Source organism: Cervus canadensis, chromosome X (assembly GCF_019320065.1).
Source record: "Cervus canadensis isolate Bull #8, Minnesota chromosome X, ASM1932006v1, whole genome shotgun sequence".
Classification (NCBI taxonomy): domain Eukaryota; kingdom Metazoa; phylum Chordata; class Mammalia; order Artiodactyla; family Cervidae; genus Cervus; species Cervus canadensis.
In genome coordinates, this window is record NC_057419.1 from 30,373,609 (window position 1) to 30,392,700 (window position 19,092).

At 39.1% G+C, this 19,092-nt stretch overlaps 1 protein-coding gene across 1 annotated transcript; it reads left to right on the plus strand.

The window, feature by feature from the left end:
- Positions 1–6,826: 6,826 nt before the first annotated feature.
- On the plus strand, positions 6,827–11,704 carry LOC122435821 (phosphorylase b kinase regulatory subunit alpha, skeletal muscle isoform-like). The gene is made up of 3 exons (XM_043459891.1): positions 6,827–6,982; positions 9,572–9,772; positions 11,088–11,704. Exons 2-3 carry the CDS (start codon positions 9,572–9,574, stop codon positions 11,259–11,261), a joined length of 375 nt encoding a protein of 124 aa, XP_043315826.1. The 5' UTR covers positions 6,827–6,982; the 3' UTR covers positions 11,262–11,704.
- The last annotated feature ends 7,388 nt before the right edge of the window (positions 11,705–19,092 follow it).

Below are 19,092 nucleotides of genomic sequence, written 5' to 3' on the forward strand. Positions count from 1 at the left end.
TTAATCCATTTTGAGTTTATCTTTGTGTATGGTGTATTGAAGAATCCTTGCATCCCTGGAATAAACCCAACTTTATCATGGTGTATAATCATTTTTTTTTAATGTGTTGCTGAATTCTGTTTGCTAAAATTTTGTTGAGGATCTTTGCATCTATGTTCATCAGTGATATTGGCCTGTAGCTTTCTTTTTTTGTGTTGTCTTTGTCTGGTTTTGGTATCAGGGTGATGGTGGCCTCGTTGAATGAATTTGGAAGTGTTCCTTCCATTGAAATTTTTTGAAAGAGCTTTAGAAGTATAGGCATTAGCTCTTCTCTACATGCTTAATAGAATTATCCTGTGAAGCCATCTGATCCTGGGCTTTTGTTTTTTTGGGAGATTATTTTTTATCACAGTTTCAATTTCAGTGCTTGCAATTGGGTTGTTCATAATTTCTATTTCTTCCTGGTTCAGTCTTGGAAGATTGAACTTTTCTAAGATCTGTCCATTTCTTCCAGATTATCTATTTTATTGCCATATTGTTGTTCATAATAGTCTCTTATACTCCTTTGTATTTCTGCATTGTCTGTAATAACCTCTCCTTTTTCATTTCTAATTTTTATTTGAGTCTTCTCTCTTTTTTTCTTGATGAGTCTGGCTAAGGGCTTGTCAATTTTGTTTATCTTCTCAAAGAACCAGCTTTTAGTTTTATTAATCTTTACTATTCTTTCTTTAATTGCTTTTTCATTTATTTCTGCTCGGATCTTTGATTTCTTTCCTTCTAGTAATTTTGAGGTATTTTCTTCTTCTTTTTCCAGTTGCTTTAGGTGTAAAGTTAGGTTGTCTATTCAATGTTTTTCTTGTTTCTTGAGGTAGGATTGTACTGCTATAAACTTCCCTCTTAGAACTGCTTTTGCTGCATCCCATAGGTTTTGAGCTGTCATGTTTTCATTGTCATTTGTTTCTAGAATTTTTTTTTATTTCCCTTTCAATTTCTTCAGTAACCTGTTGGTTATTGAGAAATGTGTTTTTTAATCTCCATGTGTTTGTGTTTCTTGCAGTTTTTTTTTTCTTGTAATTGATATCTAGTCTCATAGTGTTGTGGCTGGAGAAAATACTTGATACAATTTCAATTTTCTTAAATTTACTGAGGTTTGATTTGTGACCCAAGATGTGGTCTATCCTGGAGAATGTTCCATGTTCAGTTGAGAAGAAGGTGTATTATTCTGCATTTGGATAGAATGTCCTGAAGATATCAGTGAGATCCATCTCATCTAATGTATCATTTAAGACTTGTGTTTCCTTATTAATTTTCTGTTTTGATGATCTGTCCATTGGTTTAAGTGGGGTGTTAAAGTCTCCTACTATTATTGTGTTACTGTCAATTTCTCCTTTGATGTCTGTTAGTGTTATTCTTATGTATTGAGGTGCTCCTATGTTGGGTGCATAGATATTTACAATTGTTATGTATTCCTCTTGGATTGATCCCTTGGTCATTATGTAGTGTCCTTCCTTAGCTCTTATATTCTTCTTTATTTTAAGGTCTATTTTGTCTGATATGAGGATTGCTACTCTAGCTTTCTTTGGCTTCCCACTTGCATGGAATATATTTTTCCATCCTCTCATTTTCAGTTTATATGTGTCTTGAGGTCTGAAGTGGGTTTCTTGTAGACAGCATATATATGGGTCTTGTTTTTGTATCCACTAAGCCAGTCTGTGTCTTTTGGTTGGAGCATTTAATCCATTTACATGTAAAGTCATTAGTGATATATATGTATGTTCCTATTGATATTTTCTAATTGTTTGGGGTTGATTTTGTAGATCATTTTTCTTCTGTTGTGTTCTTGACTATATAACTCCGTCTAACATTTGTTGTAAAGCTGGTGTGGTGGTACTGAATTCTCTTAACTTTTGCTTGTCTGAAAAGCTTTTGATTTCTCCATCAGTTTTGAATGAGATTCTTGCTGGGTACAGTAATCTTGGTTGTAGAGTTTTCCCTTTCAGTACTTTAAATATACCCTGCTATTCCCTTCTGGCCTGCAGAGTTTCTGCTGAAAGATCAACTGTGAAGCATATGGTTTCACTTGTATGTTACTTGTTGCTTCTCCTTTGCTGCTTTAATATTCTTTCTTTATGTTTAGTCTTTGTTAGTTTGATTAGTATGTGTCCTGGCCTGTTTCTCCTTGGGTTTATCCTGTATGGGACTCTTTGTGCCTCTCGGACTTGATTGGCTGTTTCCTTTTCCATGTTGAGGAAATTTTCAACTATAATCTCTTCAAAAATTTTCTCATACCCTTTCTTTTTGTCTTATTCTTCTGGGACCCTTATAATTAGAATGCAGGTGCGTTTGATATGGTCCCAGAGGTCTCTGAGACTGTCCTCAGCCCTTTTCATTTTTTTTACTTTATTCTGCTCTTCAGAAATTATTTGCACCATTTTATCTTCCAGCTCACTGATTCGTTTTTCTCCTTCAGGTATTCTGCTATTTATTTCTGCTAGAGTATTTTTAATTTCAGTAATTGTGTAGTTTGTCTCTGTATGCTTATTCTTTAATTCTTCTAGGTCTTTGTTAATTGATTCTTACATTTTCTCCATCTTGTTTTCAAGGTTTTTGATCACCTTTACTATCATTCTGAATTCTTTTTCAGGTAATTTTCCCATTTCCTCTTCAATTATTTGGACTTCTGTTTTTCTAGTTTGTTCCTTCATTTGTGCAGTATTTCTCTGACTTTTCATTTTTTTTTTAAAGTTATTGTGTTTGAGGTCTCCTTTTTCCAGGCTTCAAGGAAAGTTCAATTCTTTCCTTGAAGAAGGTTGAATTTTCTCTTCCTTTTTGTTTCTGCCCTCCTAATGTTGGTCCAGTGGTTTGTGTGAGCTTCATATAGAGTGAGATTTGTGCTGAGTTTTTGTTTGTTTGTTTGTTTTTCCTCTGATTGGCAAGGTTGAGTGAGGTGGTACTCCTGTCTGCTGATGATTGGGTTTGTATTTTTGCTTTGTTTGTTGTTTAGATGAGGCGTCCTGCACAGGGTGCTACTGGTGGTTGGGTGTGGCAGGGTCTTGTATTCAAGTGGTTTCCTATGTGTGAGTTCTCACTATTTGATACTCCCTAGGGATAGTTGTCTGGTTATGGGCCAGTTCTATGGTACCTGGTACCAGTTCTCTGGTAGTCTAGAGTCTTGGAGTCAGTGCTCCCACTCCAAAGGCTCAGGGTTTGATCTTTGGTCAGGAACGCAGATTCCACAAGTGGCTTGCAATGGCATTAAGGGAGAATAAAACAAATATCCAAAAATGAGAAACCAAAGTTGAACCCCAGACAAATGGCAGCTACAAAATCAGGCAAATAATAATTAAAGTAATAAAATATACACATATACATATACGCCCATGAGCAAAGTGAAAACAGTCCAACAAAAATAAAGTACAGTAGATTGATCCAATGAACAAAGGAAGTAAAAAATTATATTTACCAGTTAAGAGAAAAACTAACTTCAGCACAAACTGGAAAACAAAACTAAAGCAAGGTGCCTACTGGGGAATAAAGCAATGAAAACAAAACTAACAAATATGTTGAGAGGACAGGAAAGGAAGAAAAGAAATAATAGATATGCAAAGTTAAATAGAGGTAGATGAAGAAGATTTATATACATTAAAGATTAACTGCAAGGGGAAAAGAACAGTAGGAAATGCGAATGAAGGAATAAATGTAGAAAAAATATAATAGGTTTATAAAAATTAAAATTATTAAAAAAAGAGAAAAGAGAAAAAAAAAACGGAAGAAGAAAGAAAAAGGGGGGAAAATAGAAAACTCTCCAGAACTGCAAAGGCCCAATGTAGAGGCAGAAGTTGATGACAGTAAAACATGTGACTGAGGAAAACAAATAAACAAAAAGCTCAAAAGCTTAACTGAATTTCTTAGTGCCAAAAAAATCGACAACTACAACAGAGGGGGGATAAGGGGGAAAAAATAAAAAAATCCAAAATAATCTACAGATCAAGTCAAAAAATAAGAATAATAAATGTTTTTCTTGAGTCAATGCTGTCAGTGTCCTTTCCCCTGCTGGGAATCACAGTCTGCCTTACCTCCCTAGGATGCCCTCCAACACTGTACTGATCTCTGGACCTGCTGTGGGGGCTGCTCAGATTCTAATCTGGTCCTACTCCTGTGTGTTCTTGCCTCCAATGTTCACATCTATCAGAACTAGTGCATTTTCTTTTGTGGGAACTCTCCATGGCCTTTTACATATTCCATAAACACAGAGTCTTCTTAGTTGATTGTGTGGATTTAATCTGCAGCTTGTACAGCTTGTGGGGAGGTTTTGGATCTTCTTCCTTAGCCACACTGCCCCTGGGTTTCAATTGTGGTTTTATTTCCACCTCTGCATGTGGGTCATCCACTTGGGTTTAGCGCCTGAGGCTGCTCTGGAGGGCTTGGGTTTGCCCCTGTGAGGGCCAGGTGTGAAAGTTGTGCAGCTGCTTGGGTCACAGGGGTTCTGGCAGCACCAGGTACTCAGGGGGTCGGTGGCTAGGGCAGCAGGAAATATAATGCTCTAGAAGGGTATGGCAACCGGTATTGGCCAATACGCTCCAGTATCCTTGCCTGGAGAACCCCTTCTCTGACAGAGAAGCCTGGCAGGCCACAGCCTACAGGGCCGCAAAGAGTCAGACAGGACTGAAATGACCCTGAGTGCATAAACAGAATACTTTTTTTTTTTTTTTTTTTGCCTGTGGCAGCTCTGCCCCAGTGAGAGTTTAGCATGAAGGTGGTACAGCTGCTTGGCTTACGGGGACCCTGGCGGTGCCAAGTGTTCAGGGACACTTCTGGATTTTTTTTTCTTTCACTTTTCTCCACCCCACCCCGACCCCCATTGTAGTTGTCAATTTTATTGGCACTAAGAAAACCAATTAAGCTTTTGAGCTTTTAAAAATTATTTGTTTTCCTCAGTCATATTTTTTATTGTTGCCTCCGTGGCAGGAGTTATGGCTCTATCAGAGTCTTTTTTCCAGCCTCTTGTAGCTGGTGATCAGAAGGCCTCTTTGGCCAGTCATTCTCCACAGCTCCACCCATTTGGGCACTTAGAGGGATCCCATGCCTGGGGTCCTTCTCTGTTGTTTGGCACTTCAGGCACATAGAGGGGCCCCCCTGACTGGGGTCCTGCTCTGTAGATCAGTGCATCAGGCACTTAAAAGGGCACCCTGGGTGGGGTCTTACTCTGTAGTTCAGTGCCTCAGGTGTTTGACGGGCCAGCCTCTCTATTGTTCAGCTGCCCATGCTGGCCTGTGGAGAGAGAGGCTACGGTGATGGCTCCACACCCTACGCATGACTCAGCAATATCCTTGCTTCCATGGCTGCCTGGGTTTCCTCCACCGCCATTTCCCACCACAATCCCCTCCTTCACATTTCCTCGATCTGTCTCTCCACAGTCAACAGCAGCCCTCACACTGGGATTGCTCCATAATCCCTAAACTCCAGCTCCCAGCCGCTGCCCCTTTCAGGAGACCCGTGTTCCTGCATGGCATATGTATGGCTGCGGCAAGGACTGTCTGATTCTCATTCTATTTAGGCTGCCACAGATCGGCAGTTTTACGCTCAGCCTTGAATGTTTCTCCTTTGACTCAGACAATTGCCCTGCTGTGGGGATTGGAACCCTGCTTCAGTTCCCCCACCTGCCGAGGGTAGGTCCAGTCCTACTAACACTCCTGTTTTTCACCTTTAGTTCCTTCATCCTACTGTGTTTTGTGTGGTTCTGTATATTCTTTTCCACTGGTCAGGTACTCCTGTCTGCTCTCAGCTGGTGTTCTGCATGCATTTCTGTGTCTTAGGGTGTATTCCTGATGTATGCATAGAGAGAGATATACATCATGTCCACTTCACTCCTCTGCCATCTTGTTCTCCCTTATTTATTTATTTTTCTGGATTGTTTGCAAGGGTTGTATTTGTTGTCATTGGTGGTCACCAAACTCTCTGGTCCATAAATTGTGTTTAGTTCATGTCTTAATAGAGATTTTCTTGAATGCCAGAGGTGGAAAAATATAAAAAAATAAATAAACATGAAAAACATCTCCAAATATGTTCAGATTGCATCTTTGTGAGGCGCCCCTTCAACACTTATCTGAGTTTGCAGTGACCCTAGGGATCAGCCTACAGTGAACGTTTATGATTTTCTCAGGTCTTTTCTGAGAATATGTCATGTATCTGGCCATGCATCTTCTTTTGGGCATCTATGTAGTCTTCTGAATTCCCCCATAAACATGGGTGTTTTTAATACCATACTTTCCCTAAGGACACTCTCCAGCTCTTGTTCCTGGGCCTTAGCTACTCTATTGTGTTTCAACTACAATTTTTTGTCTCAGGCATCTGTAATTGTAAGTTTAGTTGGCAGTGGCTTTCAGTAGTCTCTTCTTATTTTCTGACCTGAGTTCAGCTATGCAAAACAGAGAACTTATATTCTACTCGGGAGAGACAAACAATAAATAAAACACATAAATTATACAAAATGTTAAATGATGACAGATAGTATAGAGAAAGTAGAGCAGGGTGATGGGGATCAAGAATGCTGATGGGGGATGCTTAACTAGAAAATGTAGTAATTATGCATATCCAGTACATGCATATATTTAGATTTTCTCTTTAGCCTAAAAAATCTTTCTGAAGTCTAGTTGTGATGGCTCTGGAACCTACCATGGTATCCTCCTAGATAGTCTCTGAATCTTTAGGACTAGGCTATCCAATAGGTAGATCCTCCTGAGCCTTTTACTCCCTTAAGTAGAGAATGAACCTTGAATACCCTTAAGTCCAATCCTGCTTCTTGCCACACATTAATCGCAACCCCTTGGCAAAGACACGTGGGCTGCAGGGCCTTTCACTGGCCTGTGATTACTCAGCATCTAAGTGTCTCCTTACAGTCTTCCAGTTGTCAGCATATCCTTGGTGACAGGTTTTTGCTGTTTTGCAGTGTCATGGACTTTCTGTGGAAGGTTTTGTTCTTCCTTCTTCCACCACTAGAGAGGTAAGATTCTGTCTTTCACGTTTATGTAATTGATAGCTTGTCTGGCTAAAGTATTTCAGTGATCACTTTTCAAAATAACAAATCTGTGCTTTCATTAATCAGCTGAACATGAAATGCATTGGAAGAAAGGAGAGAATGTTTAAAAAAAATAGAATGGGAATATTAGAGAATAATTATGTATTACATTAATTATATAAAGACAGCTTCTTTTAATGGTTGATTAAGTTAGACTGATTTGTGTGAATATTGCCAGAGTTGGAAATGGCAGATGAGAATGAATCTAAGAATGAATGAATGACTTCTCATGCCCCCATCCTGCTCATCCCTACCTTTCTCTAATAGGATGCTTGTAGACTATAAACCAGTGGTCCTTAGCTCTAACTATATATCACAGTAACCCAAACTCCTATCTCCAGCTCTCCAGGGATGGAACATGAGCACCTGTACTTTAAAAAATCCTAAGAATAATGCTGATATATAATCCTGGTTGGAAAACATTGCCTAAACCACAGACATAGATTAGAAGGTGCTTTCATATTTTGCTTTTTGCCCAGTCAGACTAAAATTATGAAGAAATAGCCTTTAAATAAAATCAACAAAGGAGCTCGAATTAGTATGACCAATTCCCCACTCTGGAATTGTTGTAGATCATGACTGGAGGGCTGGGTACAGAAAGCTAATGCTGTGCTTCAGGGCTCCACTCCTGCCTAGAGACTTTTTCTCTAGTAAGAACACTGTGTCCTTTCTTGATCTTCTCTCTGACTTTAAGCAAGATTAAAATGTTAACAAATTAATAATAATACATACCTGAATGTACCTTTTATGAATCTTCAAAATTCCTTTATACAGTCTTTAATTTGATCTTCAGCACAACTATGTGAGATAGCTAAGAAAGGGATTGTAGTTCCTAGTTCACAGACAAGCATATAAGTTTAGAAAAGTAAATTCTCCAAGGTCATAAAATTACGAACTGGCAAAGGCAGAGCTTGAGTCCTTTAGACTCCAGATCTACATTGCCATCCTAAAGTGTATGCTTAATACAGTTTTACCAAAAATTATTTGTTAATCCATTTCACCCTAAAATAACTTTATATTTCTTCATGCCTTTTTTAATCTAATATTATATAAATATTTTACCTAATTCTCAAACTGCCATGTATATACAGTTTTAGATTCTACTTAGATTTTTCCTTTATCCACAGTCATCTTATTTATTCTTTTAATGATTCTACAGAAACTCATAAAGGCATATCATAATATGCCATTATTTACACAACCATTCCCATATTTAGATTACTTCTAGTTTTATACTTGTGACTAAGGCTGCTGTAAAACACTCTTGCATATTGGGCTTTTATCCTCTCGAATTATTTCCTTAGGATGAACTTCCAGAAGGAGAATTATGGGTTAGAAGGCATTGACACTTTTATGATGCTTGTTATACTTGCCAGATTGCCTGCCAGAAAGACTGAACCTATTTATTCACTCAATTACTTTTTTTTTTTCATTTATTTTTATTAGTTGGAGGCTAATTACTTTACAATATTGTAGTGGTTTTTGTCATACATTGACATGAATCAGCCATGGATTTACATGTATTCCCCATCCCGATCCCCCCTCCCACCTCCCTCTCCACCCGATCTCCTCTGGGTCTTCCCAGTGCACCAGGCCCGAGCACTTGTCTCATGCATCCAACCTGGGCTGGTGATCTGTTTCACCCTAGATAATATACATGCTGTTCTTCTCGAAACATCCCACCCTCGCCTTCTCCCACAGAGTCCAAAGTCTGTTCTGTACATCTGTGTCTCTTTTTCTGTTTTGCATATAGGGTTATCATTACCATCTTTCTAAATTCCCATATATATGCGTTAGTATGCTGTAATTTCTTTATCTTTCTGGCTTACTTCACTCTGTATAATGGGCTCCAGAACTAAACAGACATTTCTCCAAAGAAGACATACAGATGGCTAACAAACACATGAAAAAATGCTCAACATCACTCATTATCAGAGAAATGCAAATCAAAACCACAATGAGGTACCATTACACGCCAGTCAGGATGGCTGCTATCCAAAAGTCTACAAGCAATAAATGCTGGAGAGGGTGTGGAGAAAAGGGAACCCTCTTACACTGTTGGTGGGAATGCAAACTAGTACAGCCGCTATGGAAAACAGTGTGGAGATTTCTTAAAAAACTGGAAATAGAACTGCCATATGACCCAGCAATCCCACTTCTGGGCATACACACTGAGGAAACCAGATCTGAAAGAGACACGTGCACCCCAATGTTCATTGCAGCACTGTTTATAATAGCCAGGACATGGAAGCAACCTAGATGCCCATCAGCAAACGAATGGATAAGGAAGCTGTGGTACATATACACCATGGAATATTACTCAGCCATTAAAAAGAATTCATTTGAATCAGTTCTAATGAGATGGATGAAACTGGAGCTCACTCAATTACTTTAAAGGAGACTCAAACAGTGCTGTTGGCTACAGTATTTCTTCTGCCTTTCAGAATAGGTAATTGATGCCTCCCAGCACAATGGGCTCTTAAGAACTTATTTTTTTTTTCCCTTCTATCACAGATGACTCCAGGCGAGATCAAATTCTCTGTTCATGTGGAATCTGTCCTGAATCGTGTACCTCAGCCAGAGTACCGTCAGCTTCTGGTTGAAGCCATCCTTGTCCTCACCATGATGGCAGACATTGAGATTCATAGTATTGGAAGCATAATTGCTGTGGAGAAAATAGTGCATATTGCCAATGACTTGTTTCTTCAAGAACAGGTAGGCAAACCTGTTGTTTTCTCAAAGGGAAATGTCTGATATTAACTCTTCAAGAAGCCAAGGTCGCTTTCTTTGCCATCTTCCTCATAGCTCTTTTCTAGGCCTCCTTTGTAGTGGCTCTGACCTCTATCTGTTTGAGAACTAGGCTGTGGGATGACCTCTGTCTTTTACCATGTCTTGTGGTTGTGTTAGATGGTAAAGTTGCCTGGAACTCAGGAGGCTTTTATGCTTTTTGTCATATTACATACTACTTTTATCACACTACTTTTTGTAGTGATAAGGACTTAAGAAGAAACCATTGGGTAGTGTATCCTTTCTGGACTATTAAGGAAAAGAGAAGATTTGATTTAGGTTTGTTTTGTTTTTGCTTTTTTTTCTTACCTATAAGAAAATATTAAAGTACAATGTTTAATTCTGCATTTTCTTATTTTTCTTATTAAATCTTACTTCAGAAAATTAACCACATTTAAAAATGCAAACTACTAAAAGCTTTCCAGATGTTTCCTAGATTAAAAGTAGGAACACATAAAGTGAGGGGCATGTGCTCTTGTCAATAGAACAGTTTCCAAAACATGTAATCAGTGTTTCATTCTTTTAGGCCCTGGGAATGTGGATGCAAAGGAAATTAAAAGCTTCTGTAGGACGTTTCAAAGATTTCACAAGACAGTCCTAATTTTAAATACTCTGACTGCTATTTATTATATCAGAAAATGTGATCCTTTTTAGGCATTGACTCTAGCTTGGAAAGCTTGTGATCCATTTGAATTAAATCAATTTAGAAAGAAAAGAAATAATGGTCAAATACAAGATAAAATAATACATGCTGAGTGGCTTCCCTGATGGTCCAGTGATTAAGACTCCATGCTCCCAATGCAGGGGGCACTAGTTCAATCCCTGCTTGGGGAACTAAGATCCCATACGGCATGGCCAAACAAGAATAATAATAATACATGCTGAATCAGTAGTACTAGAAGGATGCAGACCAAAGTTCCTCTAGGGTGATTTGTAAGTTTTAACTTTTGACTCTTAATGAACAAAACTCTAATTACCTATTATATTGAGCTTTCAAAAATTCTAAACAATTATTACTTTTAAAATAATTCATATGATTTGGAGATCTAGTGAAAAATGAATGTATAGAAACCCATAGCCACTATTTTGAGTATAACCCTGATCCCTTGCTGTCTAAACAGCCTAAGATCCAACTAGTTGGTGATGGGGAGGAGGCTCTGAGTTATTCTAATCAGGACTTTAATTAGTAGGATTAGTAATTTTTCCTTTCCCCTGTGTTTTCCCATCCTTAAAAACCAAACAGAAAACCCTCGGTGCAGATGATATCATGTTGGCAAAGGATCCTGCGTCTGGCATCTGTACTCTTCTGTATGACAGTGCGCCCAGCGGCAGGTTTGGCACCATGACCTACCTCTCCAAGGCAGCGGCCACCTATGTGCAGGAGTTCCTGCCCCACAGCATCTGTGCCATGCAGTGAGGCCTCTAGGCCTGGCTGCTGGGAGCCTTTTGACAGTTGGTTCCTGCCTCGTCGATTATGCATGGAACTGAAATATGGCCTGATCACTCCAACCCTGTCCCTTGCCAACCCATCCCCCCAGAGAAGAGCAAACTTTTCTGATAAAATAACTGCTTTAGAAGATGTGAACCCTTGCTTGGAGGCATCTGCTCACCCAGGCTCTTCATTGCGAGCCTTCATTCTTTCATGGTTTATAAAAGTGTGTGTTTTTATTCTCTAGATCTGTTACAAACTTAGTTTTCTAACTCCTGCTTGGGGAGCAGATGTTAATAATAACTTATTTCTGAAGTTTGATTTTTCTTATGTGTGGTTTCATTGTGTAAATGAGTGGTGGGTGCATTGGGACATTATTTCAAGTGAATAAACCCTCAATTGTTGGATTTTATGCTCCTATAAGTTGGAAATTATCTATTCTAAGTGCCTTTTTGGGGGGAAAGAGTACCAGATCATAATTTTCTTCTTCACTCACATGCTGCCTCATGCTGAATGATGAATTCCTTTCTGTGCACACTTAGTCTATGCTTTTGCCTTCTCTGTATCTATATACATAATTCTTATTCTCCTTTTGGTAAAATATCAAGAAATTGCAAGTTCAGTGTGTATATTTAAGAATTTCAGTATTAACACTTAAAATCACATTTAATAAAGATTGCTGGTACTCAAAGATGTATGTGTAGCAGAAAATGCAGAATAACCCAGAGAAATGGATCCAGGGGCCCAATTTCAGAAAGGAGAGTGGAAGAAGAGAAGATGTCTGGGGAGAGTCTTACACCTAGGGAATGGAGAAGGAATCAGATGGGTTAGTGTCTTGAAGAAAGCCTTGTACACTAATCCATGCCTTTGAAGAGTGGGCCAGCACACGTCACAGATAATAATTGAAGCCTCTATCTTTGGTGAACAGGGATCCAGCAATCCAATCTATAGCTGCTTCACTGAGTACTCTTTCTCTGTGCTCACCTGGCCTTTGTCTCATTCACATACTCACTTTCTACAGCATCTACCCCCTCCAACTCCCTGACCTCCTATATACTTTTAAACTCATTCACTTGCATTTTTACTTCCTGGTTCTATTGTTCATATCTGTGTATATCTTGATATCTGTGGGCATATATCTGTCTCTTGAAAACACCTACATTTGTATGTATGCTGAAGCATACAAGGGAACTTTTTCTGAATGTAAGTAGTTTTGATATGTCTGTATATCTATTAATATCTTTACCCATGTTTGACGAACTGTGTAAGTATGTAAATATGAGTGCTGTGTGTGGGAGAGGTATGTGACTGTGGTCTCAGGCTGACACACAAAAGATAATGGAGGACTCCTTGAGTCCTCTTCCTTAGTCTCACATTTAGGTAGCCATTGAAGAATGTTTCTCCTAACTTTCTGTTTTAGTTCAAGGCTACTATAACAAAATACCATAGACAGGGTGGCTTAAAGAACAAACATTTACTTCTGATAGTTTTGAGGGCTGAGAGGTTCAAGACCAAAGTACCAGCAGATTCAGTGTCTGGGGAGGGCCCTCTTTCTGGTTTGCAGCTGGCTGCCTTCTTTCTGTATCCTCACACGGCACAGAGTGAGTAAGCTCTGGGCTCTTCCTCTTTTTATAAGGGCACCAAGCCTGCCATGCAGACTCTACCTGATTACCTCCCAAAGGCTCCCATCTCCAAATACCATCACATGGGGGGACTGAGACTTCAAGATAGGAATTTTGAAGAGATGCAGACATACAGTCCATAGCATTTTCCTTCTCCCGTAAAGTACTGATTTACCTATTTGCATTCAGATAACTTCCTACTTCAATCCCCTATTTTCCGTCAGATTTTTTCAGGTTTTTCTCCAAGAATGGGGATGGCGGGCTCTCTAAATAATTGTAACATTACCAGTGACAATATTATGAGTACACGTGAATAAATGAACATAGTAGGGTGATAGTAAAACAGATAGTGGAAACAAAGGATGGCCAACCTTTTCAGTATTTCTCTTACAGGAAATGGAAACACATGGTAAGTATCTTTCTGATTACATGATTTTCTGGTCACATATTTTCTGGTCACATATAAAGAAAATTTACACCCTTTTCTGAAACTATACTTTTGGCAATGCCAAAGAATGCTCAAACTACCTCACAATTGCACTCATCTTACACGCTAGTAAAGTAATGCTCAAAATTCTCCAAGCCAGACTTCAATAGTATGTGAACCGTGAACTTCCAGATGTTCAACCTGGTTATAGAAAAGGCAGAGGAACCAGAGATCAAATTGCCAACATCTGTTGGATTATCGAAAAAGCAAGAGAGTTCCAGAAAAACATCTATTTCTGCTTTATTGACTATGCCAAAGCCTTTGACTGTGTGGATCACCACAAACTGTGGAAAATTCTTAAAGAGATGGGAATACCAGACCACCTCACCTGCCTCTTAAGAAGTTTGTACGCAGGTCAGGAAGCCACAGACTGGTTCCAAATAGGGAAAGGAGTATGTCAAGGCTGTATATTGTCACCCTGCTTATTTAACTTCTATGCAGAGTACACCATGAGAAATGCTGGGCTGAATGAAGCACAAGCTGGAATCAAGATTGCTGGGAGAAATACCAATAATCTCAGATATGCAGATGACACCACCCTTATGGCAGAAAGTGAAAAAGAACTAAAGAGCATCTTGATGAGAGTGAAAGAGGAGAGTGAAAAAGTTGGCTTCAAGCTCAACATTCAGAAAACTTAGATCATTGCATCAGGTCCCATCACTGCATGGTAAATAGATGGGGAAACAGTGGAAACAGTGACAGACTTTATTATTTTGGGCTCCAAAATCACTGCAGATGGTGACTGCAGCCATGAAATTAAAAGATGTTTACTCCTTGGAAGGAAAGTTATGACCAACCTAGATAGCATATTAAAAAGCAGAGACATTACTTTGCCAACAAAGGTCCATCTAGTCAAGGCTATGGTTTTTCCAGTAGTCATGTATGGATGTAAGAGTTGGACTATAAAGAAAGTTGAGCACCGAAGAATTGATGCTTTTGAACTGTGGTGTTGGAGAAGACTCTTGAGAGTCCCTTGGACTGCAAGGAGATCCAACCAGTCCATCCTAAGGGAAATCAGTCCTGAATATTCATTGGAAGGACTGATGTTGAAGCTGAAACTCCAATATTTTGGCCACCTGATGCAAGGAACTGACCCATTTGAAAAGCCCCTGATGCTGGGAAAGATCAAAAGCGGGAGGAGAAGGGATGAGATGGTTGGATGGCATCACCAACTCAATGGACATGAGTTTGAGTAAACTCCAGAAGCTAGTGATGGACAGGGAGGCCTGACGTGCTGCGGTCCATGGAGTCACAAAGAGTCGGACACGACTGAGCAGCTGAACTGAACTGAACTGAAACTATTTGTCTTTTCACTGGATGCAAGTGTACCCCAGGCATGGGGAGTACATCTGAAGTAGCACATTTGAGCATCACCACTAGCTCCCACACAAATTTACCTGAACTAACATGATGGCTACATTTCTCTGGGTTTATGAGGTTATCTATCACTATGCATCCCATACAGAGCTACTTCACTTTTAAAGCAACTGTTTAGAAAACTTGATTCATATTTTGTTCATTTTTAAGTATGCAACACTAAAAAACACATTAGACTTTTTTAAAGCACTTATGTTTTGAAAATAGAATAAAAAATTAGAATTTCCAATTAAATTATGTCTGGTGCCAATGTGCAAAGTCTCATGTGTTTCTGTGATTGGAGTTTATTTCATGGCTCTATTTTACACACTGTAGGTATGCAGTACAGTCAAAGCTCATTAATTGGGTCAAAGTAGGATAATATTAATACATAAATCATATTATAAATTATATAATATGTAATATATGTAAAGAAATGCAGTTTTATTATTCACATGCACAACTACTTAAACTACGCTCACTAAATTTAAACCAGCTTATTGATATTGTCAGGAAACCTGTTCTGATGAATAAGACTAATTTTTGCTCAACATTACATTTGTGTGCAGGTGGTTCCCCTGCACTACTAGAAGATACCTAAAAACTGTTCACTCTCCTAAATGTTATAAATATTTGGCAGAATCTTGTTTCTGCTACTCATTAGCCTTTTGTATAACAAGAGAGGGTTTATCCAGCAAGGATATCTGCAGTCCCATCCTGGTTAGTTGGGTTATACTACATTCTGAGAATTTAATGCAGCCGGTGGGTCAAAAGTTGTTATTACTCTTAAAAAATCCTTTTTTTACTTACCAAATACCTAGTACCTGTACTAATGCAATGGAGATAAACACAGTGTTTTTTCATATTTAGTATTCATTTCCTATTAAACTTGAGTGGCCTTAGGTCTTGGTTTGTTCAGGACAGTCCCCATTTATGCCTGTTGTCCTGGTGTAATTATTAATAGCACTCTCTGACATTAAAAGTGTCCCAGTTTGGACGGTATGGTCACCCTATATTTAGCAGAAGTCTGATTTCTCTTAAGGCTAGGCCTAAAAGCCAAAGACCTGTTCTCAAACTAGTAATAGTACTCATGCAGTAGTGATATATGGGTAAAGATAACAGTGGGGTGGAGACTTCCCCCAAATTAAGAAATATTTGGCATAATAGCTCTTAAAGCAAATAATAATCACTATTTGAGTGCTTACCAAATGCCAGACATTGTTATACAGGCACTTGGCATGGACTGTCTTTTTTTTAATTGGAGAGCAATTGCTTTACAATTTTGTATTGGTTTCTGCTGGACAACCATGTGAATCAGCCATAATTATACATATATCCCCTCCCACTTGAACCTCCTTCCCACCCCCCTATCCCACCCCTCTAGGTTGTCACAGAGTACCAGGTTGAGCTCCCTGTGTTCTACAGTAACTTCCCACTAGGTATCTATTTTACCTATGGTAATCTATATGTTTCAATGCTATTCTCTCAGTTCGCCCTACACTCTCCTTCACCCACTGTGTCCAAGAGTCTGTTCTCTATGTCTGCATCTCTACTGGCATGAACCATCTTATTCTGTCTTCATAATTACCACGTAAGATAGAAATTGTTGTCATACCCATCTTACATATGATGGAACTGAGGCACTGAGCATTATAAGCAAGTTGTTGAAGATCAAGCAGCCAGGAAGTGGTAGAACTGGGATCTAAGCCAGTCTGACTCTAGAATTCGCATTCTCAACAATGACCCTTTCCAAGGAAAAGGCATGAGGAAATGGTGTGAAAACTAGGGTCATTTGGTTCAGTACAATTGAGGCATCAGTGGGCATATCATAAAATGCACAAAAAGGTTGCCCAGAGGGGTAGTGACTTCTTAATGTATTTGCTTTCCCTTCTCCCTGCTTCTGCCAGCAAGTAAAGGCAGAGAAGATCATCAAAAGAAGCAGCACAGACTATCATGACCTTGCTAGTTCAAAAACTACCTTTAACAAAAGTGCCTAAGGAAAGGGAGTCAAGGAACTTATCCAGGGTCACCACACTAAGTTAACTGTGGAGCCAAGAAGATTCAATCTATTTCCTCTGACTTCAAATCCTCCGACTGCAAATCTGGTGCTTTAGGAAAGGTTTTCTTCTTGAGTTAAGGATCATAGAAGTATTAGGCATGTGGAAAGTTGAGGTTGGTACCTGTGGCATGATTTGTGCTCTATCCTAATCATGAATAAGGGTGCAACCTCCCTGTGGGATTTGCGGCAGGAATATGCTACCAGTTTCAGATCCCCAAGCAACAATTTATCCTTTTCCATTTTGCAACATTGTATGCCAAACAAGGATACTGTTTCCAGTTTAGAAGCAATGCTCCCCCTTGTTGAAGTGTTCAGCTACCTATTGCTAGAACTTTAAGAACACATGGAACAATCCATTTTCACCTCAAATAGAGTCCAGATTTTAGATTCTCACTTAGCCAGTCTGTATTCTGCCATCATCTTTCCACTTCCTACCCATAAAAGCACTAGACAAGTTCTATTTCCTTCTTGTACTGCCAACCTGTCATGACCTCACCTTTTAGTCAACTCCTACAGTCCCATAGACTCCTTTCTCTGTGTAGACATGTGCATTTCTCTCTTACCCTAAAAAAATATACTAGGCTCTGATATCTCCCTGGGTTGAAATACTAATTCCTTCCTTTCACAATCAAAATTCTTCTAAAAGGAAGCTACACTTGACCGCATTGGCTTCACTCATTAACCCCTTGCTATCTGGCTTCCTTCCCTACCTTGTGTATTTTTCATAGAGCACCAGTGAACCCCTAATGGCAAAAAGGGTTGTTGTTTTTTTTTTAACCCTTTTGTGATACATGACATTGTTACCACGTCTCCTTGTAACTCTCTCATCCCTTGATTTCTGTAAAACTGTACTAGTTCTCACTCAACTGATCCTTTTTTGTCTCCTTTTTGTCATCTTTCTCTCCTAACTCCCCAAAACAGGCATTTCCCAAATTATTCTCTTCTTCTTAGCTCAAAGATTTTCATCATGGTGTGGGGCAGGTTTCAAAAAGTAACATAATCTGATTTGCATGTTTTATGAAGCTCATCCAGACAAAGAATAGATTGGAAGTCAACAAGAGTGGAAGTCAAAACCAGTTAGATATTGCAGGAAGTCCAAGTGAGAGATGACAATGCCAGGACTGGGATGGTAGCAGTGCAGAGGAGAGAAGTGGATATATTTAGGATGTGTCTTGAAGGTAAAGCCAATGGATATTGATAGACTGGATTTAGGAGTCAGAGAAAAGGAGGGAATACAAATAACTCCCAGGTTTCTGGCTTAGGCAACTAGATAGATGTTGGTATCTTTACTGAGCTATGAAAGATGAGGAAGGGGTGGCAAAGACTTGGATAGGAAAATCGGGAGTGTGGTTTGAAAATGTTAACTTAGATATGACATTTAGACATCTATAGATGATATGACAATTAGATACTGGAGAAAGCCATGTTCCCTTGGCTATCTCAGCCACTATTATGACTTTAGCTATCGCTTATGTATGAGGGAAAATAAAATGGGTTAAGCACCTGCCCTCCCGAGTTCTTCCTCCTAATTTCCCTGTTCCTTATATTGATACTACTGACATTCTCTTCATACAGACTTTTAAGAATTTTCAGTGACTCTCCTCCATCGCCTTCTCACACCAATATCCACATAATAGTAGTAAGGAAGTCCTGTTGAACCTACCCTATGCACTATTTCTTTCTCTCTGTTTCCATTAACCCTTCCCAAGTTTAAATTATCATTACTTAGGAATTCCCTGGCAGTCCAGTGGTTAGGACTCCACCCTTCCACTGCAGGGGGCACAGGTTTCAGCCCTGGTCAGGAAAGAAAGCCCACATGTCACATGGTACAGCCAAACAAACAAAAAGCAAAACAAAACATAAATCATTGTTACTTGTTATCTGAACCATTGCAGCACTCCCACTGCCTATAGAATATCTAATCAATATCTAATATTCCCTACATACTACTGTTATAGCAATCTTTCATTTTAAGTTTTCTGTTTAAATGTCTCTCTGTTTCCCACAGGGTGAAGTTTATTTTCTTTAGCCTGGTATTCAAAACACTTCATGAGCCAGCCCCTTCAGCTAAACTAACCTAGAAATGTTTTCCTTTTTGTTTTTGCATATGCTGTTGATTCTAGTCAGCCTGCCCCTCCCCTGGCTCTCTTCTTCACCAGGTAAAATCCCATCTATTTGCTAGGACCCTCTCAGATGCCATTGAGTAAGAACCCTAGTTTGCCATTTACTAAGCACCAGTTTTTGAGTACTTAATGCTTATTAATTAAATAACCTAAGCAATCCTACATTCATTAT